The 26,475-nt window shown below is 46.5% G+C and overlaps 2 protein-coding genes across 2 annotated transcripts; both read left to right on the forward strand.

Annotated features, from left to right (window-relative positions):
- Positions 1–8,579: 8,579 nt before the first annotated feature.
- MRGPRX2 (MAS related GPR family member X2) lies at positions 8,580–13,046 on the forward strand. Its single transcript, XM_046637482.1, has 2 exons — positions 8,580–8,654; positions 10,490–13,046. Exons 1-2 carry the CDS (start codon positions 8,644–8,646, stop codon positions 11,496–11,498), a joined length of 1,020 nt encoding a protein of 339 aa, XP_046493438.1. The 5' UTR covers positions 8,580–8,643; the 3' UTR covers positions 11,499–13,046.
- Positions 13,047–15,041: 1,995 nt separating this feature from the next.
- Positions 15,042–20,754, forward strand: LOC124252526 (mas-related G-protein coupled receptor member X2-like). Its single transcript, XM_046686152.1, has 2 exons — positions 15,042–15,363; positions 19,496–20,754. Exons 1-2 carry the CDS (start codon positions 15,353–15,355, stop codon positions 20,502–20,504), a joined length of 1,020 nt encoding a protein of 339 aa, XP_046542108.1. The 5' UTR covers positions 15,042–15,352; the 3' UTR covers positions 20,505–20,754.
- The last annotated feature ends 5,721 nt before the right edge of the window (positions 20,755–26,475 follow it).

Below are 26,475 nucleotides of genomic sequence, written 5' to 3' on the forward strand. Positions count from 1 at the left end.
CCTCCCGAGTCAGCAGACCTACTGGGACCTGCTCTCCCCGACCCGTTCCCCTTCCCCTTCCTTTTCCTCTGCCCCGCACTCTTGCTCCCAAAGACCCAGAGGCCTTCGCTCCTGCGTGCTCAGTTTCCCTCCCAGGGCCTGGCACATAGTAGCTGCTCTGTAAAGTGTGTTAACTCGAATGGGCCTGGGTGCACACCCTGGAGCTGACAGCAGCTTCAGGGAAGCGCCTGACACTGGGACGCGAGCTCTGGCTCCAGCAGAAACTAGCCAGAGACCCGGAGAGCCCTGCCCATCCCGCTTCTCCCGTGGTCCGCACACACCTCCGAGCCCCCACACTGAGGTCTTGGGAAAGGAACTTGGGCCTTAATGAAGACCAGCAGAGACTGCTGAAGGTGGTGTGAGGGCCTGGGAGTGGGGCGTAGAGACAGGGGGGTGGCAGATAGAACCATGGACAGAAAGAAGAAACGCAGAAATAGAGCCAGGCAGAGAGAAACAGAGAGAGGACAACACAGCGAGAAACACAGAGAGAGTCAGAGAGAGGCGGATACAGAGACAGACAGAGGCAGAGAGAACCCCATCCAGCAGTTCTCTGATAATGACAGCAAGATGCTTCTTGGTCACACATCCACCAGGGTCCGTCAAAGTAGCACTTTGGCTGCTACTGTCTTTCAGACTTGACCAACCTGGGGTTGGTCCTACTGCCTCCTGTGGTCAGCCTCAGACAGTGCCCAGCATTCCCTTGAAAACAATTTCCTTTTCTGAAAAAAGTGAGATTATCAGTGCAGTCCCACCCCAACAAAATCAGCCAATGGTCAAAGGGAGGGGCTTTGTGTGGGGGCGGTGGGGGCAGTGCCCAGCACAAGGGAGGAGCCTAGAGTTGTGTTCCCTGCTCTGTGTATGACTGGCATGTGACCTTGACATGGCACGTGCCCTCCCTGCCTCTGTTTACCCGTTTGTAATGTGGTTCCCAGATCCCCTCCACCTATGAGATCTGGGCACCTGTGAGCTTTGGAGAGAAACTGATGGAGTGAAAGAAACAAACAGGGGTCAATACAATGCTGGGAGCTGCCGGAAAGGAAGGAACACCAAGGTAGGGCGGACGCATGCCTTTCACGGCAGAGAGTCGGCCGACACTGAATTGAATACAATCCTGTCAAACAGGACAAATCAACCAGAGGCTCATCAATTAATCTGTGCCTGATGCCTACACGTACATGGACCTCCTGAACGTGATTTTAACAGGTACTGAGATTTTTGTCTGTGATGTTCACTCCTTATCCCCAGCGTCTGCAACAGTGCCTGGCAAAATGTAGACTTTCACCATATTTGTTGAATGAACTTATGTGGTCCTTGGAGGAAAAAGGAATTCCAACTAGGAAAACGAGAGCATTGGTTTCCCCAACTCTTTCATTCCTAGAATTTCCCCAGGCCCACCTCTCAGGTTCCCTGACAGCAGATCTGAATGGCTGACAGACAGGAGGACGCAGAGAAAAGAGCTGGCTCTCCCCAGTCGCATGAACCTGCTTGCAGCTTTCCTTGATCGCACAGCTGCTAGGAGCCCTAGAACTCTTGTCCCCATGATCCCCTGACAGTGTGAGGGACCTATCCCTTTTCTGAGCAAGAGCAGTTTGACCTAAAACACAAAGGAATGGGAAGAAAAGGATTCAATCAGCCTTTACCTTCCTTCTCCTCTACTCGGGTAGAGTCAGCCAGAGCTGCCCGGAAGGAGGAGGTCCTTCCTGGAGCCCCAACTCGGAGATGAACCTGGTCCTCTGACTGGGGAGAGCCCTGGAGAAGTTGCCGCCTTCTCTGCTGTTATCAAGAGTTGGAGGAGCCATGTGATATCCTGCGCAAGGACTGCAGACAACCGTGACTCAGTGAGAAGGGGCACAATGCTCTCTTGGGGGGGGGGGGGTCTCACCCCCTGCCCTCCCCTGCTCTCCCACTCCACTCTTTCCCTCTCTGAAGCCTTGTGACTGTTCTTCCCTCCATCCAGCCAGTTCAGGCCAATCTTGATCCATTTCCTCCAGCCCCCCATAGCTGGGCCATGATAAGTCAACTGTCATTCTTATCACACAGCCATAGCCTTCCAGTCCCGGTCACGACGAGACAAGAGATCGGTGAAGCCCACTCCCCAAGGGGCCTTTATAGAAAGGATCCTGTAACCCAGGGGCTTTTCTATCCCCCAGCCCAACCTCATCATATTCTGCTTCCACTTCCTGGACTCCTCTAGATTCCCTAGGTCACAGTGGCCTTCCTCCCCATCCCCTCAATCCACAGGCTCCCACCTTGTTCGGGAATTGAGGAGCTAATCTAATTCCACTACAGATGAGTTCTCTTTCCCACAAGGGCTGTGCTTCTTAAATGTTGACTAAATTTGAAAATGGACTTTATCACGTCAAATATTCTTCACCTTCGTTTCGTTTCGCTCTTTGGTTGGCAGATGTTTCTTGCAGTCAAGCTTTACAAGTTCTCTGCCCAGAATGACTTCCCAACCCTCACCTCTCCAAGTCATCTGTTCAGCCATTAACTCTTTCATGCTTGCAGACATAGATGCATGCACTTTAAGAAGACCATTTGCTGAGCACTGGATCAGGCACTGTTCAAGGCATCGGGCCACAAAGGCATGTTCATTAGTCTCAATGAGCTCACAGTGAAATAGGAGAGAAATGTGTCCTCAGATGCTTAAAGTACAATGTGATAAATGCTTTGATATGGACATATTTGTGGCTGTGTAAGCAAAGGACAGATACCCAAATTAAATTCTTTTTAGCAAAAAATGGCACGTTAGTGGTTCAAATAACACGGAGTCTGCAAGAGTACCTCACTCCAGGCACATTGGATCCAGAGTTCAAACGACGTCATCAGGATGTTCCCCCCTTTTGGTTTCATTTATCTGCTTGGCTTTCAGCTGCTGGTAATAGTTACGTGGAGTGGAATGAGAAGAGGTCAGACCCGGTGATGAGCCGTGCTATATCCTCCCAAAATATATCTGTGCAAGCTCAAGTAGTAAAATCATCTACACACACACACACATTCCACAAAAAAAACCCTGCTCTTTCCAGGGACTTTCTAAATGATACTGCCCTGTATTCTCAACTCTAATGGAAAGAATTCATAACACCATTAAGGACCTGATAGACGAGAGGCATCCTGGGATCAAGTCTGGCCTCAGAGGGAGCCCTATTGAGGTCTCCACTGTCTTTGGGGCAAAACATATCCAAGGGGAGGGGACGGTACACAAAGAAGAGAAGCCTCCACAGAAACCAGAGATTTCTTGGTTTTAGATTCATCACAGCTGGAAAGCATCTCATTTTATCAATGAGGACCTGAGACCAAACAGGTTCCACAGTTAATAATCGTCGATTGGAAACACAGTACATATTTACGAAACAGCAAAAATAATTGGATCTTTGTGGGCATATACCAAAGTATTTGTGCAGTTGTTTCTACAGAGAAGGATGACTAGAAATTTATATTTTTGGCTGTATTCTATATATTTTCCTTTCAGTGGCCTGAGGGACTTTTCTTAAACACAGAGCTGATCCAGTTACTTCCTTGCTTAAATTTTTTAAATGGATCGCCTTTTCTCTCAGAAGGAGGTTTGTTTTTCCTGTTATGGCTACAGACCCTGCGTGATCTAGAGGGCTAGAAGATAGAGCTTTAGGACAACCCAAAGGCGGCAAGTCTAACAGGGGGGCCCCGTGAAAAGTTAGGACCTCAAAAGACTGAACTTTTAGTGTAGTTCTCGTTAGTAATAAATAAAACTACCAAGAAATTTCTTGATCAAGCTTGGCTCTGGGTGGAGAAAAATTCTGTCTTTTGAGAATTTGTAGCCACAAGTCATCATCACATTGTGGTCCAAATTCACACCACCTGTGGTCTCCCTAAAGCTTCAAATGACAGGTGAGGTTTCTGCGGACATCTCAACAGATGAAAGTCACGATGGGAAGCTCCCCCAGTAAGTTATCAAAAGAAAACACAAGTCCTCTCTACAAGAATCAACTATAATTCAGGCCTCAAAGAATTACCACAAATGCAGTCCCAAGGAAAGTGAGAGCTCATGGTCAAAAATCAGAAACAGAGAAAGAAACAAGGGCATCATATGAAAGTGATAGAAGAAACCATAGGAACGAAAATCAGACGTTCAGAGTCTTTAGCATGGGAATTATCAGGTGGAGAGTTACAATATTGCTATGCTGAATAGAGTTAAGACATAAAAGAGAGACGACAACGTGGGCAGCATCGAGAGACTAAAAAATGATCAAACAAATTTAAAGACAAATCTCAAGTCAAAATTCTAGAAATTATTAAGGTAAAAATTGAATTTAAAATTCAATAGCTGGATTAAGCAGAAGATGAGATGCAGTGGAAAAGAGACTAGTACCCTAGAAGGTACATCTGTAGAAATTACCCAGAAAGCTGTCTAGAAGACAAAGAGATGGAAAATAAGAAAGAGAAGTTAAAAGATATGGAGAATAGAAAAAGAAACTCTAACATATGTTGAATTAGAGTTCCAGAAAAAGATAATAATATCATCATATGAGCTAAGAAGTATATAGTACTTACTATGTGTCTGTGTTCTAAGCTATTATATAATTAACTCATTAATCTTTGCAACAAACCTATAAAGTAGATAATAATGTCATCTTCATTTTCCAGATGAGGACACCAAACCCAAGGGACTTACGGCATATGTCTAAGGTCACGTCGAGATGCCAAGCCTCCTGGCTCCAGAGTTTGTGTTCTAAACCACTCTGCAATATTTCAAGAGAAGTGGCAGAAAATTGGCCAGAAATGTTAAATGATAGAATCCTGAAATCCAGGAAACTCCACAAACCCCAAAGACGATATGAAAAACAAAGCCACTTGACACATTCTGGTGAAAGTATACCACACCGAGAACAAGGAAAGCTCTTAGAAAGAAAAAAGGCAGATCATTACAAGGGGATGGCAACTTGACTGATGGCCAATGTCACGACAGTAATGTTGGCAGTCAAAGATGGGGGATCTTCAATGTGCTGGAGGGAAGTAACTGCCACCCTACAATGCTAAACCTGGGAAAACCATCTTCAGAAAATGAGGGTGAAACAACGACATTTTCAGATGGAGAAAAAATGGAGAACTTACCACCCACAGTCTCTCACGACAGAAACTTCTGAAGAAAGTGCTTCGAGGAACGGAAGATAGGAGATACGAAACGGGAGGGTGAGCAGAAACACTGTGATTGTGGGGGTATATCTGAACAAACACTGATTATTTAAAACAATAGTAAGTATTTAGTTTCTTGGGGGAAACAGAGTCAAAATTAAGTACTGGAGAAAGATAGGATGGAAGGAAGGAAACAGAAGTTAAAGCTTTCTATGGTCTTGGCGGTGTTCATGAGGAGGGCAGACTGCTGGGGACAATTGTACAATTTGTCCACTACACCAAACAAAGTACAAGGATAAGAGGGGAGAGGGGACTGAAATACAACCTACTGGTTAACCCTCGTGTCATGCAGGACTGTGACTACCGGGAAGAGGGTAGCACATTTTTCTTTACACAAAAGCAAGATCAGGGCTGCACCAGCTCAGAGAAGTCACCTTTTCCTAATTTGCATAAAGGAGCTGGAAGGGGCCGCCTTCACAGGTTAAAAATACTGATTGCCTTTAGACTTTATGTAAGTATGTTAAACAGCCACAGTAACTGCCTGGAAAATAGACAGAGAGAGCAAAACTTTCAGACGAGTCGAGGAGAAACAAACATCCTCTGTAAAGCCAGTGACATTCTGAGCAGTCCAGAAGAACTTCCTGTTCTGCTCCCGTTTTCGGAGAAATCTTTTTAAAATGGGAAGATTCAGAGACCCGTTTCTGGTAAGCCGATGATTTTAATGACTGTTGACTAAACTGTCAGGGTTGCCATAGCATCTCTTACTAGTGCAGGTCTGTGTCAAGTGTGCACGGAGCAGCTTCCCTTTTCGGCCGGCAGAGTTCTGCTCGGGCCGCCGAGCACGTGAGCCCCTTCGTCATACGCTCTCCAGCACGGGTGCCGAGCTGTCAGATATCTGAAAATCTGAAAGTGAAATTATCTCAGTGGCATTTCAGTTGCCCTTTCTCATCATGAGGATGTTTCAGCGTTTTTTCTCGTGTTTTAGCAACATGGATTTTCTAGGAACTGAGCTGGTCATTTTCTTATTTGATTGTCAGGCGTCTTTCTTAGTAACGTATGGGAACTCTTCCTATATATATATATATATATATATATATATATATATTGAGGTTTCTGTCCAAGACACGCATTACAAATATTTTTCATAGTTTGTTGTTTGATTTGCTTACGGTGGCTTTTTCCATGTGGAAAAAATTATTTTTAATCTTTAATAGTTTTTAATCCATATTTTGATTTGTGGCTTCTGAGTTTTGAGTCATAGTTGGGAAGACCTTCCCCAATCCGAGGTTATTACAGACTTTTCCCACGTTTTCTTCTGGTTTTTTAGGCTTTCCTTATTTATATTTAAGTATACCATCCATCTGAAGCTGAACATGGTGCGAGATGCGAGCCATGATGCCCACTCCCTTTACTCCAGATGGCTTCCCCGTTGCCCGTTAACGTTTCCTAGACAGCCCGTCCCCACCTCCTCCCACTTCAAGGAGCGCCTTTCGTGCACTGAACTCTACATGCATGTATGGGTGATTCCTAAGACTTTCAACCCCGCTGCACCGACCTCCCTGTCTGGGGGTGTGTTGGCCCCACCTCGTTGGAGTCACTGAGACTTCGGAATGTGTCCTAAAATCTGGTAGGGCTGGTCAGTCCTCACTGCTTTCTTTTTTTCTCCAGAAGTAGTTGAGGTTTCATTTTATTGTATCTTCTAACTGCTTTTTCATACCTAGGAAAGCTGTGGTTTTCTGTAGAGGAGTTCTGTACCCAGCCACCTTTCTGAGCTTGCTTTCTTTGTGGGAGTTTCTCCGTTGACTCTCTGGGGTTTCCCAGGTATAGTGTCACAGCACCTGCCCTTCTCCCCAAAGCCCACTCCTTCGACCTTCCAGCCCCCCCGTCCACGAGAACCACGCCTGTCAAGATCAGCGATGACTCTGTATTGCATATGCCAAGGTCCGTTCTCAGTCTGCATCTTACTCAGTCCCCCTAGCAGGACTGATGCTATTGCACACTCCCACTTTCTTTCTTTTTTTTTTAAAGATTGGCACCTGAGCTAACGACTGTTGCCTATCTTCTTTTTCTTTTTTATTTTCAATTCTTCTCCCCAAAGCCCCCCAGCACATAGCTGTAGATTCTAGTCGTGAGTGCCCCTCGTTGTACTATGTGGGATGCCACCTCAGCATGGCCTGACGAGTGGTGCCACGTCCTCGCCCAGGATCCGAACCAGCAAAACCCTGGGCGGCCGAAGTGGAGCGCGTGAACTTAACCACTCGGCCCCGGGGCCGGCCCCTCACTCCCACTTTCTAGAACCAGTTTTTCAGTTCAATGTCTAGGATGCTCTGCTTTCCTAGTTTACTCCTCCTTCAGTAGCCGCCTCCTACGACTGTGTTGACCGCATCCTCCTCTTCTCCCAGGTCTCTGGAGGTTGGAGGACCTAATGCTGCATCTCAAACTCTTCTCATCAACACTCACTCCCAGGGGGAGCTCACCCAGCTCCTGCGGAATGTGAGGGGCATAGTCTTGTGTGTGACTCGTCGCTGCATCTTCACTGCCTGGAGCAGCGCCTGGCACGGCACAGGCACACGATAGTGTTGGGTAAATGAATAAACGAGGGAATCAATTCTTCTGCTTGTTTGAAACGCTTCATAATTGAGTTTTTAAAGGAAAGGACAAGTGAGTCAATTTGGCTGCAGCGTAGGCACGTGAAAGGAAGTCAGAGGAGCTGAGGCTGAAGATAGTGGTTGGCTCTAGATGATCCAAAAATCTAGCCCTTTTGTAGATGGACAAAGGTGAAGAGTAGTGTGTGTGGTGTGCTAAATTCTTTATCTTTCATAAGGGGACTTAATGTACTCTGTCGTTGATATTGATAAATCAAAAATAGAAGTGTAGTTTTATTATGCAAAGCTGTCAGATAACTTGTAAAAGAATTAAGAATGGAAACTGCAAACATTGGTTGCTACTGGGGAATGAGGTTAGGAGAGACTTTCCATTTCATTTTATACATTTTGATGTCACGAAATAAAACTCATGTGCATCTATTACTTCTGTGATTAACTGTAAAAAGATCAGGTGAGCCAGGCCGTGCAGGACCCTGAACGGCGAACACACTATTCTTTAGTTCTGGAAGCTCACACTGCCTGGTGGGTGGGCTTCCTGCACAGGTTCACAGTGGGTGCCAAAGGCTCCAGGACAGGCATTCCTCACAGGGAGGGGGCCTGGGGTGGTAGGATGGGGAGCAGCCAAGATAAGTGACTGAAGTCACAGCAAATGAGAGCCGTCTCGTGAGGCTTCTTATCTCGCACATCTCCGGAATCTCATTTGCCAATGCCCCTCGTGCAGGAAATCACAGGGGCTGGCCGGCATCTTGATAAACCCCACTTGGTCACCAGATTTCACTCCCGCTCCCGCAGGCACCTCTCCTTCCAGAGGTTAGAAAAGCATCCTCTGCTGTTTATCTTCCCCAGGAAAGTTCTTTCTTTCTACTCACCATCTCCAACAAGAGGAATGGTGCTAGGGTAAGAGTCTACTCAAGGACTATCTTCTTTCGAAGGCGGTTTTGTTTTCTCCCTCTTAGTCCACACGCTTATGAATTCGTCTTAGGGTGGGGCGTGCAGGGAGCCAGGGGCAAGAGTCAGGAGACGTGGAGCTCCCTCAAGGACACTCTGGGTGCGGGAGCTCAGACGGTGGGAGAGCCAAATGGGGTCAACCAGATCTCTCTGCTTCTGTTCTATCCCTTTCTCTCCAAACGTTCAAATCTGCAACTAAGGAGAGAACTAGTTTGCTAATTTTACTGTAGGGAGAAAGATGGCATGCAGGCATTGCTTTCCAGAGCTAAACTGTTGTCAGTAACTTCAGGTGTCACAGATTCGCTTGCTATTCAAAGATCTTTTTTTTCTTTGTATCCGGCATTGTCCCTGTGGAAAACACAGAGCACAATCTAATGGGGTATTTGAGGAGTGTTTAATAAAAGGACTGTGTACAAAGGTCTGAGCAGGGCTGAGGGAACTCTATAAAGGATACTGAAACCCCCAAAGACAGGTCATAACAGGAAGCTGTTACCTCAGTTGGCCTGAAGGGGAAAGGGAAGGAGAAGTTACCAGAACTCAGGGAGGGTTGTGGTTGTGGCTGTGGCTGTTGCTGTCACTGTGGTGGTAGGAAAGGGCCACCAGACAGGGATTCTATCCTCAGGTAGAGTGACACCACCACTGCCAAACCACAGCCTGGCAGGGAGAGCGCCAGGAAGTTTGACACCCCAAATCCCCCTCCTCCAGCCCTCCAGTCTCCTGTCAGGGTCTCCCTTCCCTGAAAGCGACCAGGAGCCCCAGGGAAGGGAGCCCATTGGTGAGGCACAGAGACGTGCCCTCCCAGGACGCAGAGGAGGGTGGAGAAGGTGGAAATGAGATTTGATGGCAAATGGAGAGAACCGGGCTCTTCTCACAGCCTCATCACAGTCAGTCTCCCCGGGACTGTCCCTCAGTGAGCTTGCCAGTTTCTCATTGTATCTCCTCAGTTTGTTTCTTGACCGACTGTCTGTCCACACGTCTCTATCCGGGTTCACTTCTTTGGAATAATCTCTTACTATCATCATAAACGCAGTGAGAAAGGAATGTAGCTTTTTTTTAAAAGGTGGGTGTACACGGGTATTTATAGATATTTTAAGTTTATGATTTTGGCTGCTCTAAAAAGAAACCCATTGTAAGATTGATTGTGTCACTCGCACAGAGTTAGGCCCTGGGACACAGCAGTGGACAGGAGAAAAGCACGTCCTGTCCTCATGAAGCTGACTCCCTGGCCCATCTCTAGCCCAAGACGTCTGGCCATACTCACTCCTGTCATAGCAAGGGGTCACCTTCCCCTCATGACCCAAGTCATGATCTCCTCTCTCCCTGGCGGATGGACCGCTCTCAGTCTCTGAGCCTGCCCCTAGCTCGTGCCTGGGGCTTCTGACTTCCTGCCCCTGAGAAGAACCCACTGCCCCAGGGCAGAAGCCATGCCGGACTCAGAGGCCTGTTGTCATCCACACCGCCTGTCCACACTTAGCTCCTCCTGCCTCCAGGAGAGGTGACATGGCCTAGGACAGTGAGTGGGGATGTTTGGACCCTAGAACGTTCTCATGTCAGTAGAGGGCCCGTGGTGCAGCAGAGAGAGCCCAGGCTTTTAGAGTCAGAGGGAACTGGGTTTGAATCCAAGGTCCAGGTCTCCAAGGCTGTGTGGCCTTCAGTAAGGACCTTAATGTCTGCAAGCCTCCATTTCCATCCTGCAACATGGGGGCAGCAATTCCCACATCGCAGGGTGGCCGTGAGAGTCAGTGATCATACAGCAGGTGCTCACGTCTTGTTTCTGTTCCCAGCGTCACCAGTGGAGGGTTTCTGGGTGCAGATCCAACCACCTCAGCCTGGGGGACAGAATTCACACCAGTGAATGGAAGTTACCAGGCCCCACCTCAAACTGTTGACATGGTGGCGGTGATCCAGGCCTCGCTGGTCTTCATCACCCTGGTCGGGCTGCCTGGAAACGCAGCCGTGCTCTGGATCCTGGGCTTCCGCATGCGGAGGAACCCCTTCACTGTCTACATCCTCAACCTGGCTGGAGCAGACTTCCTCTTCCTCTCCTTACAGATTGTGTATTCCCTGGTGAATCTCGGCAGCGTCTTCCACTCCGTCTCCATGTCCATCTCCAACGTTTTGACCACTGTGTGGACCTTTGCCTACATTGCAGGCCTGAGTATTCTCAGCACCATTAGCACCGAGCGCTGCCTGTCCATCCTGTGCCCCATCTGGTACCGCTGCCGTCGCCCCAGATACACATCAGCTGTCATATGTGCCCTGCTCTGGGCCCTGTCCCTGGTGCTGAGCATCCTGGAGGGAAAGTACTGTGGCTTCCTGTCTAGGGATCCTCACTACCATTGGTGTCGGGTACTTGATTTGATCACTGCCACGTGGCTCATTTTCTTATGTGTGCTTCTCTCTGGGTCCAGCCTGACCCTACTGACCAGGTTACTGTGTGGCTCCCAGCGAGTGCCACTGACCAGGCTGTATGTGACCATCGTGCTCACGGTGCTGGTCTTCCTGCTCTGCGGCCTGCCCTTCGGCATGTACTGGTTCCTCTTAATCTGGGTTTACCATGGTGTTGATGTGTTCCCCTTTCTTCATCTGTTTACAACTGTCCTGTCCTGGGTCAACAGCAGTGCCAACCCCATCATTTACTTCTTCGTTGGCTCCTTTAGGCGGAGGCAGCGGGGGCAGACCCTCAAGCTGGTTCTCCAGAGGGCTCTGCAGGACTCTCCCGAGGCGGAGGGAAGCGAGGGCAGCCTTCCTCCGGAAACCCTGGAGATGTCCGGAAGCAGTCTGGTGTCCTGATGATGTGGGCCCTGATACCAGTTCCCTTACATTCAACCCAGCATATATGGGGTTAAAACCCAAAGCGCCCATCCCCTTCCTCTGCTTCTCTAAGTTACAGTCATATGTAAATGTCAGTTTTTAAACCTTTATATCCCTGAACTTCACAGACAAATAGAACTTACAAATTGTTAGAGTCCAGGTAGCCTCATGCTAACATTTTGGCTAGTTACAGGTCCTTTGAAGTTTTGCTACAGGGAAACTGATGCCCAAAGAGTATCAAGAAACTGAAGCTTCCCAGACCTCAACCCCTCAGCTTCCTGGCACCAGAATCCGCCATCCACCATGGAGGCAGATGGCCAAGGACATCCACCTGCAGATTCCCTCATCATGCCATTCCCCTCCCTGTAAGCAGCCTCACAAAGCCAAACGCAGGCTGGTGGGAAAGTGGGACCTGCAAGGCCACCTGCTCCCCCTCCCCCACCTAAGGCCTCAAATAAAAACCCCTGCCTTTTTTCCTCTGAAGAGGTGGATCTGAGTTCTAACCAACTCCCATCTCCTTGTCTGGCTGCCTTTCGATAAAACTCTTTCCTTACCTCAAGCCTGGCATTCCCATTTTTATTTTGGTCTCTCTCTCGTGTGGTGGGTCAGAGAGGCTGTGTTTGTGGCCGGTAACACTGACTCAGTCTCCGCTTTGGTCAGACTGATGTGGCTTTCAAGGCCAACTTTGTCCCTATCAGTTTGGGAGGTTTTACTAATTTCTGTCAGCCTCTGGGCTCCTGATCTTAAACGGCGAGGATAAGAATCCTCCTCGTGAGGATTAAGGGAGACAGCATAGCCTCTCCAGGCCGCCTTACCCAGGACCTTCCCCCATCCCCACGGGAGCTTTGCCAACCCTGGGGTCCCAGACTGCTCCCACTTTTGAAGAACCCCACCTTCTGCAGAGGCTGAAAGCAGTGCAGGAAAAGTTTAGATGCCTTCACTCACTGTCCCTGATAAGGACTAAAAGAACATTACATTTTTGATGAGTTTTTGTGGCCACTTTCCTACAATCTGTCTCAATAAAATTAAAAGAATTAAAGTTCCATCTGACCCCAAAGATCAGTCTTCCCTGATTTTGGCAGGCCTTAGAGGATCTCCCTAGCTTAATAAATGTTTATGGAATAAGTGACCTAATGAATGAATAAATGGTGAACTTTGAAGTCAAGTCTGTGCCAAATCTCCATCTACCAGATTTGGGTCACCATCTCTAAGTTTCTTTCTTTCACCATTTTCAACTTTTGCAAACACGAAGTTAAGTTTTCTACCCAGATGAGTCAATGTCAAAACGTAGTTAAGGCTTGAGCTTGGTGGCTTTCTCGTGTCTTCCTATCGCGTGCCCGCCAGTGGAATCCACGTGCGTCCCTCCTCATTCTTGCCGCTTCAGCTTTGTCCTCACTCTCCCTCTCTGGAGTGTCGTAGCTTCATGGCAGGTTTCCAGTGTCTCTTCCTAGAATCTGTGTGCCCTGACGACAGATATATGTCAGATTTACCTTTTACTTCAAAGAGCTCATGATATTTATTTTATTCATCTAGTTGCACAAAAATATTTTTAAATTATATGTTCTATAAAAATACTATATTAAGTTTAAATATTCTATTTTTCTTTTTTTTTAATGGAGACGTAATTAAGAGAGAGTGATTGCATGGCTCCTAAGTGTATAGTTTGATGAGTTTCGGCAATAAATACACCATGTGACTCAAACTCCAGTGAAGACACAACACGTTTTCATAACCTCGGAAGCTTCCCTCCCATCCCTCCCACTCGTCTGTCCTGCCCCAGAGGCAACTGTTTTTCCTGTTTTGTCACCAAAGATTAGTTTTGCCAGACCTTTGACCTCATAGATTTCAGATCATACAATGCACTTTTTTGTTCCCACCTTCCTTCACTCCGCATCACATTTTGGGATTTACCCCTCCTTGCGTTGCGTATATCAGTAGCTCGCCCCCTTTAGAAAGCTGAGTGCTATTTAATTGTTTGAATGCCCACGGTGTATTTTCATATTGATAGATATGTATGTAAAATTCCACTTTCGGTTATTGTGAACAAAGCTGCTGTAAACATTCTTATTCAAGTCTTTTTCTGGACATATGTTTTCATTTCTCTTGGATAAATAACCTGAAGTCAAATTGCTGGGTCATAGGAAGGAAGATGTGTGCTTAACTCACTGAGAAATTTCCAAATGCTTTCCTAAAGTCGTTGTGCTATTTCGCATTCCCATCAGCAGTGTACGAAAGTTCCTGTTGCTGCACACACTCCCCAGCAAGCCTGGTATTGCCAGTCTTTTGAATTTTAGTCATTCCAATGAGAGTGAAGTGGTACCTCTGTGTGTTTTAATTTGCACTTCCCAAATGACCTATGAAACTGAGCATCTCTTCGTGTGCTTATTGACACTTGCATTTTTTTGTTGTCTAAGTTTTGCCCATTTTTAAATGTTTCCCTTTTTAGTTATTTACTTGTAGGAGTTTTTATATATGCTGAATGAGTCCTTTGTCATTATATGTATTATAAGTGTTTACCCAGTTGGTAGTATGCCTATTCATTTTCAATAGATTTTATGTTTTAGAGCACTTTTAGATGTATAGAAAAATTGCGCAGAAAGTACAGAGGGTTCCCATACAGAATAGTTTCTCTGTCCCCAAAATGAATATGTAGGTAAATTTTTTTGGTGTTTATCCTGCTTGGTGTTCTCTGAGCTGCCTCAATCTGTGGTTTGGTGCCTGCCAATAATTTGGAACATTCAAATATTTCTTCTGTTCCTTTCTCTCTTTCTTCTGCTTCTGATGTTCCCAATGTATGCAACACCTTTCGTAATCATCCCACAGCTCTCGAACATTCTGTTCTGTTTTTTCTCTTGGCTTCAGTTTGGGAAGTTTCTATCAACATATTTTCAGGCTCACTGATTCTTTCAAAGGCTGTGTCTAGTCCTCTGATGAGCTCATCAAAGGCCTTCTTCTTTTCTGTTACAATGTTTATTTCTAGCATTTCCTCTCTCTCGGAGTTTCCATCTCTCTGCTTATATTGTCCATCTGCTCTTGCATATTGTCCACTTTTCCCACTAGTATCCTTAGCATATTAATCACAGTTATTTTAAATTCCCCGTCTGATAATTCCAAATTCTTGGCCATGTCCTAAATTCTTTATATCTGGTATGGGCAGGCAATTGATTCTGTTGTTAATACTGATAAATTAAAAAATAGAAATATAATTTTATCATTTAAATATATAATCATATCTGATAAAAGAATTTAGGAGAAAAACTGAAACAAGTTGTTGCTTCTGGAGAATAGGATTCAGGAAGATTTTACCATTTATTTGATACAGATCCATGCCAATTGGAAAGAAAATGTAAACCTACATGCGTAACTACTAGGATAAAGAAACAGGGCGAGACAGGCCATGGAGAGCCTCAAATGACGAGTAAGGAGGGCGTGCTTTGTTCTCCTTATAAAGCCTCCCAGCGCAGGCTCACATTGCTTGGCACCACTGCCCAGGCACACAGTTGGCAGCAAAAGGCTACATAACCACAATCATTTGCAGGGACAGGCACCGGATGCCAAAGGTTGAGAGACAGACGTAGCGTCAGACCAAAGGTTGAGAAACATCTGATGCACAGTCATGACTCAGAGAACTGCACGCTCTCATTTGCCAGCAGCTCCCTGTGTGGGAAATCACAAGGCCTGTCCAGCATCTTGATAAGCCTCCGTCCAGCGCCAGATTGCACTCCTACGCCTTTAGGCGCCTCTCTAAGGCAGAGAAGTGTCCTCTAGCGACAGTCAACCCCTGGAGGTTCTCCCGGTCAGCACGGGTCAGCTTGTCACCTCCATTGGGAGGAATGGAGGAAAGGTACGTTTATCAAGTATTTATTTCCAGAGCCACTGTGGGATTTTTTTCTGTTAGTGCACGTCTAAATTCGTCCACCTGGGGGTGGAGCACTCAGGGAGACACAGGGGCTCCCCCAAGAAAAGAAAGGAAAAAAACCATAAGCTCCCTCCTGGCAACTTTAGGTGATAGTAGCCTCAACAGTGGGAGATCTGAACTGATAAACCAACACCGTCCCCCCTTATGAGACTCTCTTCCTAGCCTCTCCTCCATCCCAGCCCTTCAGATATGTTGTCATGGTGGGAAATCCGTTGCTTTCTTTAATTTAGGAAGCAAAAGAGTGTATGTGCATGCATCCCAAAGCTCCAGTGCTGTGAAGAACCCAGTCATCTGTTTTACTCTTTTTGAAAGTCCTTTTCCCTTCTGTATCTCTCAAGATCCCAGCAGAAACGATGGCCTAATATGGAATGATAGAAAATCATTTAATTAAGGGACAGTTTACCAAAATGGGCAGATTTACAAAAAGTTACACAGAGTGGTGACCTCTGCCCCCTAAGGAAATTAACAGCACAGAGCCTGCACAACACCAGGCTTGAAAAACAGGGTAAGGAGAAGTTACCAGAACTCAGGGAGGGTTGTGGCTGTCGCTGTCACTGTGGTGGTAGGAAAGGGCCACCAGACAGGGATTCTGTCCTCAGGTAGAGTGACACCACCACTGCCAAACCACAGCCTGGCAGGGGGAGCGCCAGGAAGTTTGACACCCCAAATCCCCCTCCTCCAGCCCTCCAGTCTCCTGTCAGGGTCTCCCTTCCCTGAAAGCGACCAGGAGCCCCAGGGAAGGGAGCCCATTGGTGAGGCACAGAGACGTGCCCTCCCAGGACGCAGAGGAGGGTGGAGAAGGTGGAAATGAGATTTGATGGCAAATGGAGAAAACCCAGCTCTTCTCACAGCCTCATCACAGTCAGTCTCCCCGGGGCTCTCCCTCAGTGTGCTTGCCATTTCTCATTGTATCGCCTCAGTTTGTTTGTTGACTGACTGTCTGTTTGCACCTCTTTATCAAGTGTCACTTCTTTGGAATAATCTCTCACTATCATCATAAATGCCTTGAAAATTGAATGTAGTTTTTTTTTTTTTTTTAAAAAAAAAAAAGGTGGAGGGGCTGGCCCGGTGGCATAATGGCTAAGTTTGCATGTTCTACTTCAGCGGCCTGTGGTTCGCCAGTTCAGATCCTGGGTGCAGACCTATGCACCGTTTATCAAGCCATGCTGTGGTAGGCGTCCCACATGTAAAGTAGAGGAAGATGGGCACGGATGTTAGCTCAGGGCCAGTCTTCCTCAGCAAAAAGAGGAGGATTGGCAGCAGATGTTAGCTCAAGGTTAATCTTCCTCAATAAATAAATAAAGATGGGGGTACATGGGTATTTATAGGTATTTTAAGTTTATGATATTCAGCTCTAGAAGAAACCCATTGTACTAGTGACTTAAGAGTGAAATTTTAGGACTAAACTGGTGACTCCAAGGCAGGAGACACCAAGGCCCTCCCAACATGATGCTCCCCACCTCTCAGGAGGTGACTTCACCCTTGGGGTCCTATTCGGCTGCGGGCACATCAGCATTCTATCCAGAGGAGAAGGAAAGTCACCACCCAGGAACTGATGCGTCACTTCTGCTCACCTCCCACCGGCCAGCGCCTAGTTGCGTGGTGCCACCCAGCATTAAGGGAGGCTGGGATTAGGATCCTCTCTCTAGTCTAAAACTCTCAGAATTATTATGTGAGAGAGGAGGGAAATGGATATTTGGAGCGACTAGCAGTTTCTACACCGCTGGATCTCTCCCCCATTCTGAGCTCACATGAAGATTTTTCTCAGAGCTCTCCCGTAATAAATGACTTGGCAGAGAACAATGAGAAAGCCCCAGGCAGGGCTCCGGGAGACCAGGGCTGGTACCGGGCCTGCTATTCGCCACGTGATCTCAGGAAAATCCTTCGACTCTTGAAACCTCAGCTTCCTCCTGTGTTAAATCAAGATATCACAACAGGTGGTCTCTAAGAGACCTGCGCTAGATGCTGGGGAGACCATAGTGAACAATCACCAGCAAAACAACCCGGGCAGGTGCAGGCGCTGTTGATCTTTGAGTTTAAGAAGGCAGACAAAAGAAACAAAAAGACATACACTTAAAACCTAGAGCTGCAAACTGTCTTCAGTGCCACGAATAAAAAGTCCAAGTTGCCCTGACGGAGGACAACAGAGGTGTGGTTTTCCTCCATATCCTCATCAGCCCAACTGGACTGCAGGAACTAAGAGAGCAGGTGACAGTCTTTCAGTCCTGGATGCTACTCTGCAGCCAGAGGGCCCTGCTTCCTCCACTCCGACACGCTATGTGTCCTCCGGCCGGTCTGGACTGAGTGGACCTTTCCACTCCAAGAAGAGGTTCCTGGGCGTTGTGGTCTGTTCTCAGCAGTCTTCCACCCACCTCTTCTGTGTCCCATATTTATGGGCTTCACTTCCTTGCTGTTTACAAAATCCGCCTATTCTAGTTTAGATTTGTCCCTGATGGTAACTTTCTTCCTCCCCACCCCGACTGCTCTCCACGTGTAGTGGCCACACCACCCTGGCAGTGGGGCTGCAGGGCTGGTGAAGGGCAAGGACTCTGACGTAGGCCTGGGCATCAAATCTGGGCTCTACTACTTTTTGGCGTAGGACCTGGAGCGTCTCTCTCAAGCTCCTTGCGCTCTGTCTGCTCCTGTGCAAGACAGAAATAACAATGGTGCTTGCCTCGTCTGGCTATCTGGAGGATGAAAAGAGGTGGCACGAAGTGAGCACGCACTCAGCTGCTACTGCTCACTTACATGCGAGTTAGTCCTTGTTTTTCTCCTGAAATCGGCAAGGGTGTTTGTATCTCTTCCCACCCAAAGCCCTTCAAAAGTAGAAATAAGCTCTTAAAAAAGAATTCCTCATCAGAGAATTTTCTTGGACAAACGCTTTAATCTAAAAAGAAAACTCTGCTCAAAATCACATCGGAGGACAATAGGTAGTTTTATATTACACTTCTCACGGAAAAATCAATTAATAATCCCGCCTCTATGTGTCTGCGCCTCAACTACGTCTATTCAGACCCATCGCCTCCTCTCTCCTTTCCCAACCTTGCTTATTTTTCCTCTAAAATGCACGGAAATTCAGTTAAGCTCTGAATCGTCTCCCTAAACGATGTGTTTAAGTCTTCTAGGTGCTCACCGAAGCCATACACTGGCTCTCTCGGGGCAGAGGCATCGCGATGGCCATCATTAGTCATTCGTGCAGGCACAAGGAATTCTTTCAAACACACCAGAGCTTTCCACATAAGGAATAATGAGGAATGAAATGCTCTTCATTTCTTTATATGTGTGTTTTCTGGTGACTAATTTCATTAAAAAATATTTTATGTTACAGGAACCCATATTTTCCATGACCTTTAGGCTCCCCATTCATTTATTCATTCATTTATTTGTTGATTAAAAATTTCTTGACTACCCATTGTGTCACCCGCACAGAGTTAGGCCCTGGGACACAGCAGTGGACAGGAGAAAAGCACGTCCTGTCCTCATGAAGCTGACTCCCTGGCCCATCTCTAGCCCAAGATGCCTGGCCATACTCACTTTTGTCATAGCAAGGGGTCACCTTCCCCTCATGACCCAAGTCATGATCTCCTTTCTCCCTGGCGGATGGACCGCTCTCAGTCACTGAGCCTGCCCCTAGCTCGTGCCTGGGGCTTCTGGCTTCCTGCCCCTGAGAAGAACCCACTGCTCCAGGGCAGAAGGCATGCCGGACTCAGAGGCCTGTTGTCATCCACACCGCCTGTCCACACTTAGCTCCTCCTGCCCCCAGGAGATATGATATGGCTTAGGACAGTGAGTGGGGATGTTTGGACCCTAGAATGTTCTCATGTCAGTAGGGGGTCCGTGGTGCAGCAGAGAGAGCCCAGGCTTTTAGAGTCAGAAGGAACTGGATTTGAATCCAGGGTCCAAGTCTCCAAGGCTGTGTGGCCTTCGGTAAGGATCTTAATGTCTGCAAGCCTCCATTTCCATCCTGCAACATGGGGGCAGCAATTCCCACATCGCAGGGTGGCCGTGAGAGTCAGTGATCATGCAACAGGTGCTCACGTCTTGTTTCTGTTCCCAGCGTCACCAGTGGAGGGTTTCTGAGCATGAATCCGAATGTCACAGCCTGGGGGACCAAACTCACAACGACTGACAACCACGAGTCCCTCCCTAAATGTGACACGAAGACCGTGATCCAGGCCCTGCTGACCTTCACCATCGCCCTGGTCGGGCTGGCAGGAAACGCGATTGTCCTCTGGATCCTGGGCTTCCACATGCGGAGGAACCCCTTCACTGTCTACATCCTCAACCTGGCTGGAGCCGACTTCATCTTCCTCTGTTCCCAGATTGTACTGAACCTGGAAGGACTCATTGCCTTATTCCACTCCCTGTCTTTCTCCATCGCCAGCATCTTCATCACTGTGTGGAACTTTGCCTACTTTGCAGGCCTGAGTATTCTCACCGCCATTAGCACTGAGCGCTGCCTGTCCGTCCTGTGCCCCATCTGGTACCGCTGCCGCCGCCCCAAACACACATCAACTGTCATATGTGCCCTGCTCTGGGCCCTGTCCCTGGTGCTGAGCGTCCTGAACAGGTACTACTGCGGCTTCCTGTACAGCACATTTGAGGATGGTTGGTGTCCCATATCACATTTTTCCAATGCAACGTGGCTGACTTTTTTATTTGTGGTTTTCTCTGCGTCCAGCATAGCCCTGCTGGTCAAGATTTTCTGTAGCTCCCGGAGGGTGAAGGTGACCAGGCTGGGGGTGACCATCCTGCTCACAATGCTGGTCTTCCTCCTCTGTGGCCTACCGTTCTCCATCCACTGGTTCCTCGCAATCCGCATCCAGAATGGTTTCAATACGTTCCTTTGTTACCTTTATATGGTTACGATTGTCCTGTCTGGCATCAACAGCAGCGCCAACCCCATCATTTACTTCTTCGTTGGCTCCTTTAGGCAGTGGCGTCTTAAGCAGAACCTCAAGTTGGTTCTCCAGAGGGCTCTGCAGGACACTCCTGAGGCGGAGGAGGGTGACGGAAGCATTCCTCAGGAAACCCTGGACATGTCCACTAGTAAGTTGGAGCAGTGATGAAGAGCCCCTGCTGTGGTCGGTCAGAAGTGACTGCGAGAGTAAACGCTGCCCTGCCAGACCTGGCAATTACCCCTCTTCTCTGAGCCTCATGCCTCTAAAATGTGCCGACGATTCCCCAGTGTCTTCAGAGAGATTGTTTTTAGTCCAGCTTTTCTAGTTTTTCTCAGAGAAAGCATTAGTCTGAAAGCTGTACCTCTCCATCTTTCTTGACGTTACCAATAAATTTCTCACGTTTTCTTCCTCTGAATCTTCCTGATCAAATGCTTTTTCTTTGCAATTTTCATTCCAATGAAAAGAATCCCTGTCCAAAACCATAAAACCCTTGTTCGTAATTGTTTTCTTCTTGGTACTATAGAAAAAGAAGATTCTTTATTTTTCTCTCAGGTTGTGTTCCCCTAAGGTTTACGTTTGACGCTGTGGTTCTATGAGGGCATTCTATGGGCAGAAAGGTTAAATAAGTGGGTTCTGCCACCTCTAATCTCATTGGGTTCTTTGGGTTTGGGAAAATGATGTCCTTAGGGACAAACACTCTACCTGCATGAGAACAGTCCAGGAAATTGGGTATATGAAAGGTCCTTTGGTGGCATTTGTCTGTGGCATGGTGATAAGTTGGCCTTTGGTTCTAGAAAAGAAAATTATGACCTTTACTTTTGAGAACTGATGCATGCTTATTTCGTTTTTGCCTCAACCAATGCAGAGTCTAGAAATATGTCCTACCAGTTCCAATTTGGCCACTGCAAGCTCAGTGTCGATTTCAAAATAGAAATTATTTTCTTGGAAACCATTTATTATGAGCTTACAGATACTAGTTTTTGGAACACTCTGTAAACTTCAAGATTTTGTACCGACTGTTCTGGCTGTGACTTTTAGTCAGTTTCATGGCGAGACCCCATGAGGAGTAAGGTTGAAAACATCTGATCCTTCCAGAGTGATGTCAAATCATATTGATAAAAATTTAGATTCAGCACAGAATTCTAGACTATTCTCTGCCAGTGTTTACTCATTCTTCATAGGACTCAGGCAGACAGGGAAGGGCCACCATGAGTGGTGTGACAACAGAGAGGGCTATCTGCTCCTCAGACAGTGAGGCTGCCCCTCACATTTACCCTCAGAGGGGGAGCTGACAGATGAACTCTGAGTATTCAGGAGACAGCACAAGGTAGATACTCCAGGTGGTCACACAACATGGAAAGCTTTTTTAGTAAGGAGGGCAGGACGAGGAATGGAAGTCATCAGCAAGGAGAAAAATGAAAGTTCACTGGAGGAAAGTTCAGGTGACAGCAGCTTCTCATTGGCTGAGCTGCAGCATTTCCATTGGCTGGACTTATTGTTGGGCAAGAAGGAAGTCTCCCTTCCTCCTGCTGGAGCAGTAAAGCAGTTGCACTTCCTGTCTGGGAGTGTAAGGTACTCTCTTCCTGTTGGGGTCTGTAACTGATGCTGTAATTAACTGATCCTGTAATTGACATTTTCCTTTTTGGGGTCATTGACATCTAGTGGTATGGTGTCAGAGGTCCCTCTAGACCCCCCTGACTCCAATTTTAGTTGAGGTTTCCTTTATTAATTTTAACAAGCACTCACAACATTGTACTGTAATGATTCCTTTGTATATCCCCCACCTCCACTGCACTGTGAGGTCCTTCAGAACAGATAGCATGTCTCTGAATTCCTAGTGCCTGGAATTTAGGAGATGTTCAGCAACTATTTTTCTCAAGCAGCTCCTGTCTGAAAATCACAGTGTTGTCCAGCTTCTTGAAAAAACTGGCTCAGTCACCAGTTCTCAGTGTAACTCCCGCAGGCATCTCCTGCTCAAGAGAACAGAGAGTGTCTCCTGGAGTCGGTCAATCTGAGGAAGGCTCTTCCCGTTCATGGCAGGTCTGCTCGCTGCCTCTGGGGAGAGTGGAGGGGAAGAACGGGTTTGCTCATGAGCTGCCTTCTTTCCAAAACCAGTGATGGCTTTTCCTTGTAGCTTCACCTTGGGTTGGATCACGCAAGATATCCAGGAGTTTCCTTCACGAAGAGAGAAAAGATATGAAAGTCCCTCATGGCACCTTTTGAGAGCTGTCATCCACAACTGTTTATTTATGTATGAATTCAACAAACATTATTTAAGACTACTTGATCAAGCACTGTGCTATTTCTATATGAACCAAACACCTTTTAAATAAATTTCTGGTTAATAGACTCTATCTGTTTAACCAACCCTGTCCATTCCATCTAGAAAATACATTGATTGATGTCCAATAAATGCTGAGCACTCAGGGCCGTTCATTGATTCTCTCATACACCCGGACCCTAGAGAAGAGTCATCTGCTTCACAAGAACCAGTTGGGTCTGATTCCAGTCCTGCTTACGTCAGTTGGACTTATTTGTGTAATTACTTAATTTATGAAAATATAATATAAATCAATGAAAGATGAGTATGAAAGGAGAATTATAATTTTAATGAAAATTAATATGAATGCCTAAAAGAGCAATAAAAGCTAGTCTCAAAATTATTCTTATTGAATTAGGTGTGAACCTGACAACTCTACTAGATTGAAAAAATTTAGCAATATTGAAAAATTTTCTCCTGCAGAATGCTATACATATGATGTTAAGATCTCCACTTTGGTAGATCCAAACTGCAAATCACAGACAATGCTTACTGGACGTCCTTTCTGCAAGGAATATAGAGTAAAACTCTATTTGCTGACTCTACTCGAAGGAAAGTCCTTTCTTCTCCTTCATTTTTGGTGAATGAATTCCAGGTAAAAATAAAATATTTATATTACAAAAATGCATTGATTTTTATACTCACCATTTAACAGATCTTTGCAATTAACCTATCCACTTGTAGTCTTGACTAGATCTTTAAGAGAGCTTTTCAAAGCAAAGTCACCCATTCTTCTGTTCTTTCTATAAATAATAACTGAGCATCTTGTATGCTGCAGCCCCTGTGCCGGGCACTGGAGATTCAAAGACAGCATACCCATCTTCAAGGAGCTCACGGTCTGTGGAAGGAAGGAGCCCAGTACAGGAGAGAATGCCAAACAATGTGATACATGTTATCACAGAGTTATGGATGGGGGTCAGCGGTCCTCAGAGGAGAGGTCATCTAAAAGTTCTGAGTTGTCTTGCTTCTATCCTGAAAAGGAGTGTCACACTTGACAGCCCAGGTGAAGCGTGACAGTATGGATTCAGGTAGCCCCTCATGATGGACAACATCCTCAGCAAAGTGTTACAGTTGAGATCATTAGACCCACCACGCCGAATCTTCTAACAGACCTCCAACTATACTCTTGCATTGCACCAATACACGATTCATGAAAACATTTATCAAGGAGAGAGCCTGCAGGTGCTTAGGCCAAAGACATTAACCACCACCTATTCCCTCTGTTCCCACTGTTCCAGCGGCGGAAGCCCTTGCCTCCAGCCAAGCCCACCTTGGCATCCAGAAATCCTGGGATATGCAGGGATGCAGACATGCAGGTGCTAGAGTGGGAAGAGCACTGGACCTGGAGTCAGGGAATCTGGATTCTCATGCTGACCCCTTGAGCAACTTGGGGCACAAGCCCATCACAGGCAACCAAAGCAGATAGTGAAGCTCTGAGATTGCCCTAGTCTGAACCTTATACCGGTTGTGATCAGGTACCTGTTTTCAAGATAAGGCGGTAGAATTTGGCTTTACCCCAGATGTGGACTGCAGGTAACTTCTGTTGCAGGTCAGGCAGCCTCAGAAGTTCATGCCTCTACATTCTGACTATAATCATGAGCATCTGCTCTTCTCATCTGAAGCTATATTTGGCAGCTACCTGGAATTCAGAGAGGTTGCATGATGTTCTTTCTGCATGTTGGTAAAGTATGTATTGGGCACCAGTATTGTCAATGAACCACTGCTGGCTATAAAAATAGACGAGGGGCTGGCTCCGTGACCGAGTGGTTAAGTTCGCACGCTCCGCTACGGCGGCCCACAGTTGGGATCCTGGGTGCGGACATGGCACCGCTCATCAGGCCACGTTGAAGCAGCATCCCACATCCCACAACTAGAAGGACCTGCAGCTAAGATATACAACTGTGTACAGGGCGGGTTTGGGGCGATAAAGCAGAAAAAAAAAAAAAAAGATTGGGAACAGTTGTTAGCCCAGGTGCCAATCCTTAAAAAAAAAAAAAAAGAAGATTGGCAACAGTTGTTAGCCCAGGTGCCAATCTTTTAAAAAAAAAAGGAAAAAATTAAAAAAAAAAATAGATGAAAGTTGGTTCCTGTTCTCCAGGAGCTTATAGTAGAGTGTGGAAGAAGAGAGCTCCTTACATGCCTGTCATATTGGTAAATTGGTTCTGAATCTTTCCAGGGTACAAACACAGAGATAGGGAGCAGACAAGATCTCATTAATAAGTATGTATGTGGCGGCAAATGGATCAGGGAAAGATTCTTGAAATACTTGGAATTTGGACTGCTGACTCTACAATTTCCCAAGCAAGTACCCTGTGTCACCTTTGCCAGCTACGCCAAACTTGTGAGGCATGAAAGGAAAGATAAACAGGATCTGAACAGATGGAAATGGGAGAAGAGGCGACTTATAGTGGCATTGTTAGTAAATGCACAGAGGTTGTTTAGAGAATGGTGATCAGTATGCAAATTAGTTTCATTCCGTGTGACCTCCCCAGTATTTGGTCGTGACTGCTAGATGCCTCTTAAGATCATAAGGCTGGAGTGCCGTGAACAATGAGCAATGTCTGTCACGGCCTTGAAGTGATAGAGGTTGGCATAAGTTTTGCAAAGTTAGTTGGAGTCAACTCTGCAATACTGTCAAGTACAGAGACAGCCAGCGAGGTCACCCCAGCAGGACAAGCCAAAAAGGCAAGCCCAGCTCTCTTGACCCACCTTCTTGGATTATGTCCAACACTACCGGGTCAGAAACCACAGCTAGAAAGAACAGGGAGGTGGAACAGGAGAAGGGTGCAGGGGGAAGAGAGAAGCAGCACAACGCACCCCTTTCTCTGCTGCAATCTTTTTGCCTGCAAAAGGCCAAATTGAGAGCAAGGGAGATGGTTCATCTTTAAATTCAATTCAATGTTTTATTCCTCACATAAAAGTTTAACTCTAAAATTTTTTGTGGCTTTAATGTGGATGATGGCTTAGGAGTTGGTGACCAATTATCAAAAATCTCTCACTTAAATTGTGTATGTCATCCTGTACCTCTTTCAAAATGTATTATCTATAGTATCTTGATATTTAGATCAAAATTTCTGTTTAAACATCCTGTTACACGTGTGAGAGAATAATGCTATCAACTTCAGAAGCTCTGAAGAATCAGTGAGAGAAGAGAGGCAAGTCTGGACCTTTAGTTGTAGCCGTAAAATTTTATTTATTCAATTTTGAAGAGAGATTGGAAACAAATATGACAAAATTTTAATGTATGTTTGATTTTAATAGTGGGTGTGTGTGGATGCCGATTATATTATCTTTAGGCCTATATGCCTGGTTTACGGATGTCTCTCCAGCATAACCCTGGTCCTCATTCCGTGACTTCACTTCAATAGTCACGCAGGCAGTCCATCCAACAAACTGTCCTTTCCGTTGTTTCTGACTTTCCCCTCTGAATTCATTATAGACTAACAAGGAGTTGCAACAATAGTTCAGAGAGTTCCTGTGTACCCACCACTCAGCCTCTGCCCATGGTGACGTCTTACATAAATACAGCACGTTACCAAAACCAGGAAATTGACATCGGGATGATACAATTATCTACACCACACATCATACTCAAATTTCACCAGTTTTGGCACGCACTCACTTTTTTATGGCATTGTGTATAATTCTAGGCCATTTTATCACACGTATTGATTCGTATAACCGCCACCACGTTCAAGATCTGGGCCTGTCTCTTCAAGACAAAAGAACTCCCCTGGGCTGCTCCTTTATAGTCACACCCACCCATCCCCCTTCCTAACCCCATGGCAACCACTGAGCTGTTCTCCATCTCTATAA

The sequence above is a fragment of the Equus quagga genome, chromosome 14 (assembly GCF_021613505.1).
Source record: "Equus quagga isolate Etosha38 chromosome 14, UCLA_HA_Equagga_1.0, whole genome shotgun sequence".
Taxonomy (NCBI): domain Eukaryota; kingdom Metazoa; phylum Chordata; class Mammalia; order Perissodactyla; family Equidae; genus Equus; species Equus quagga.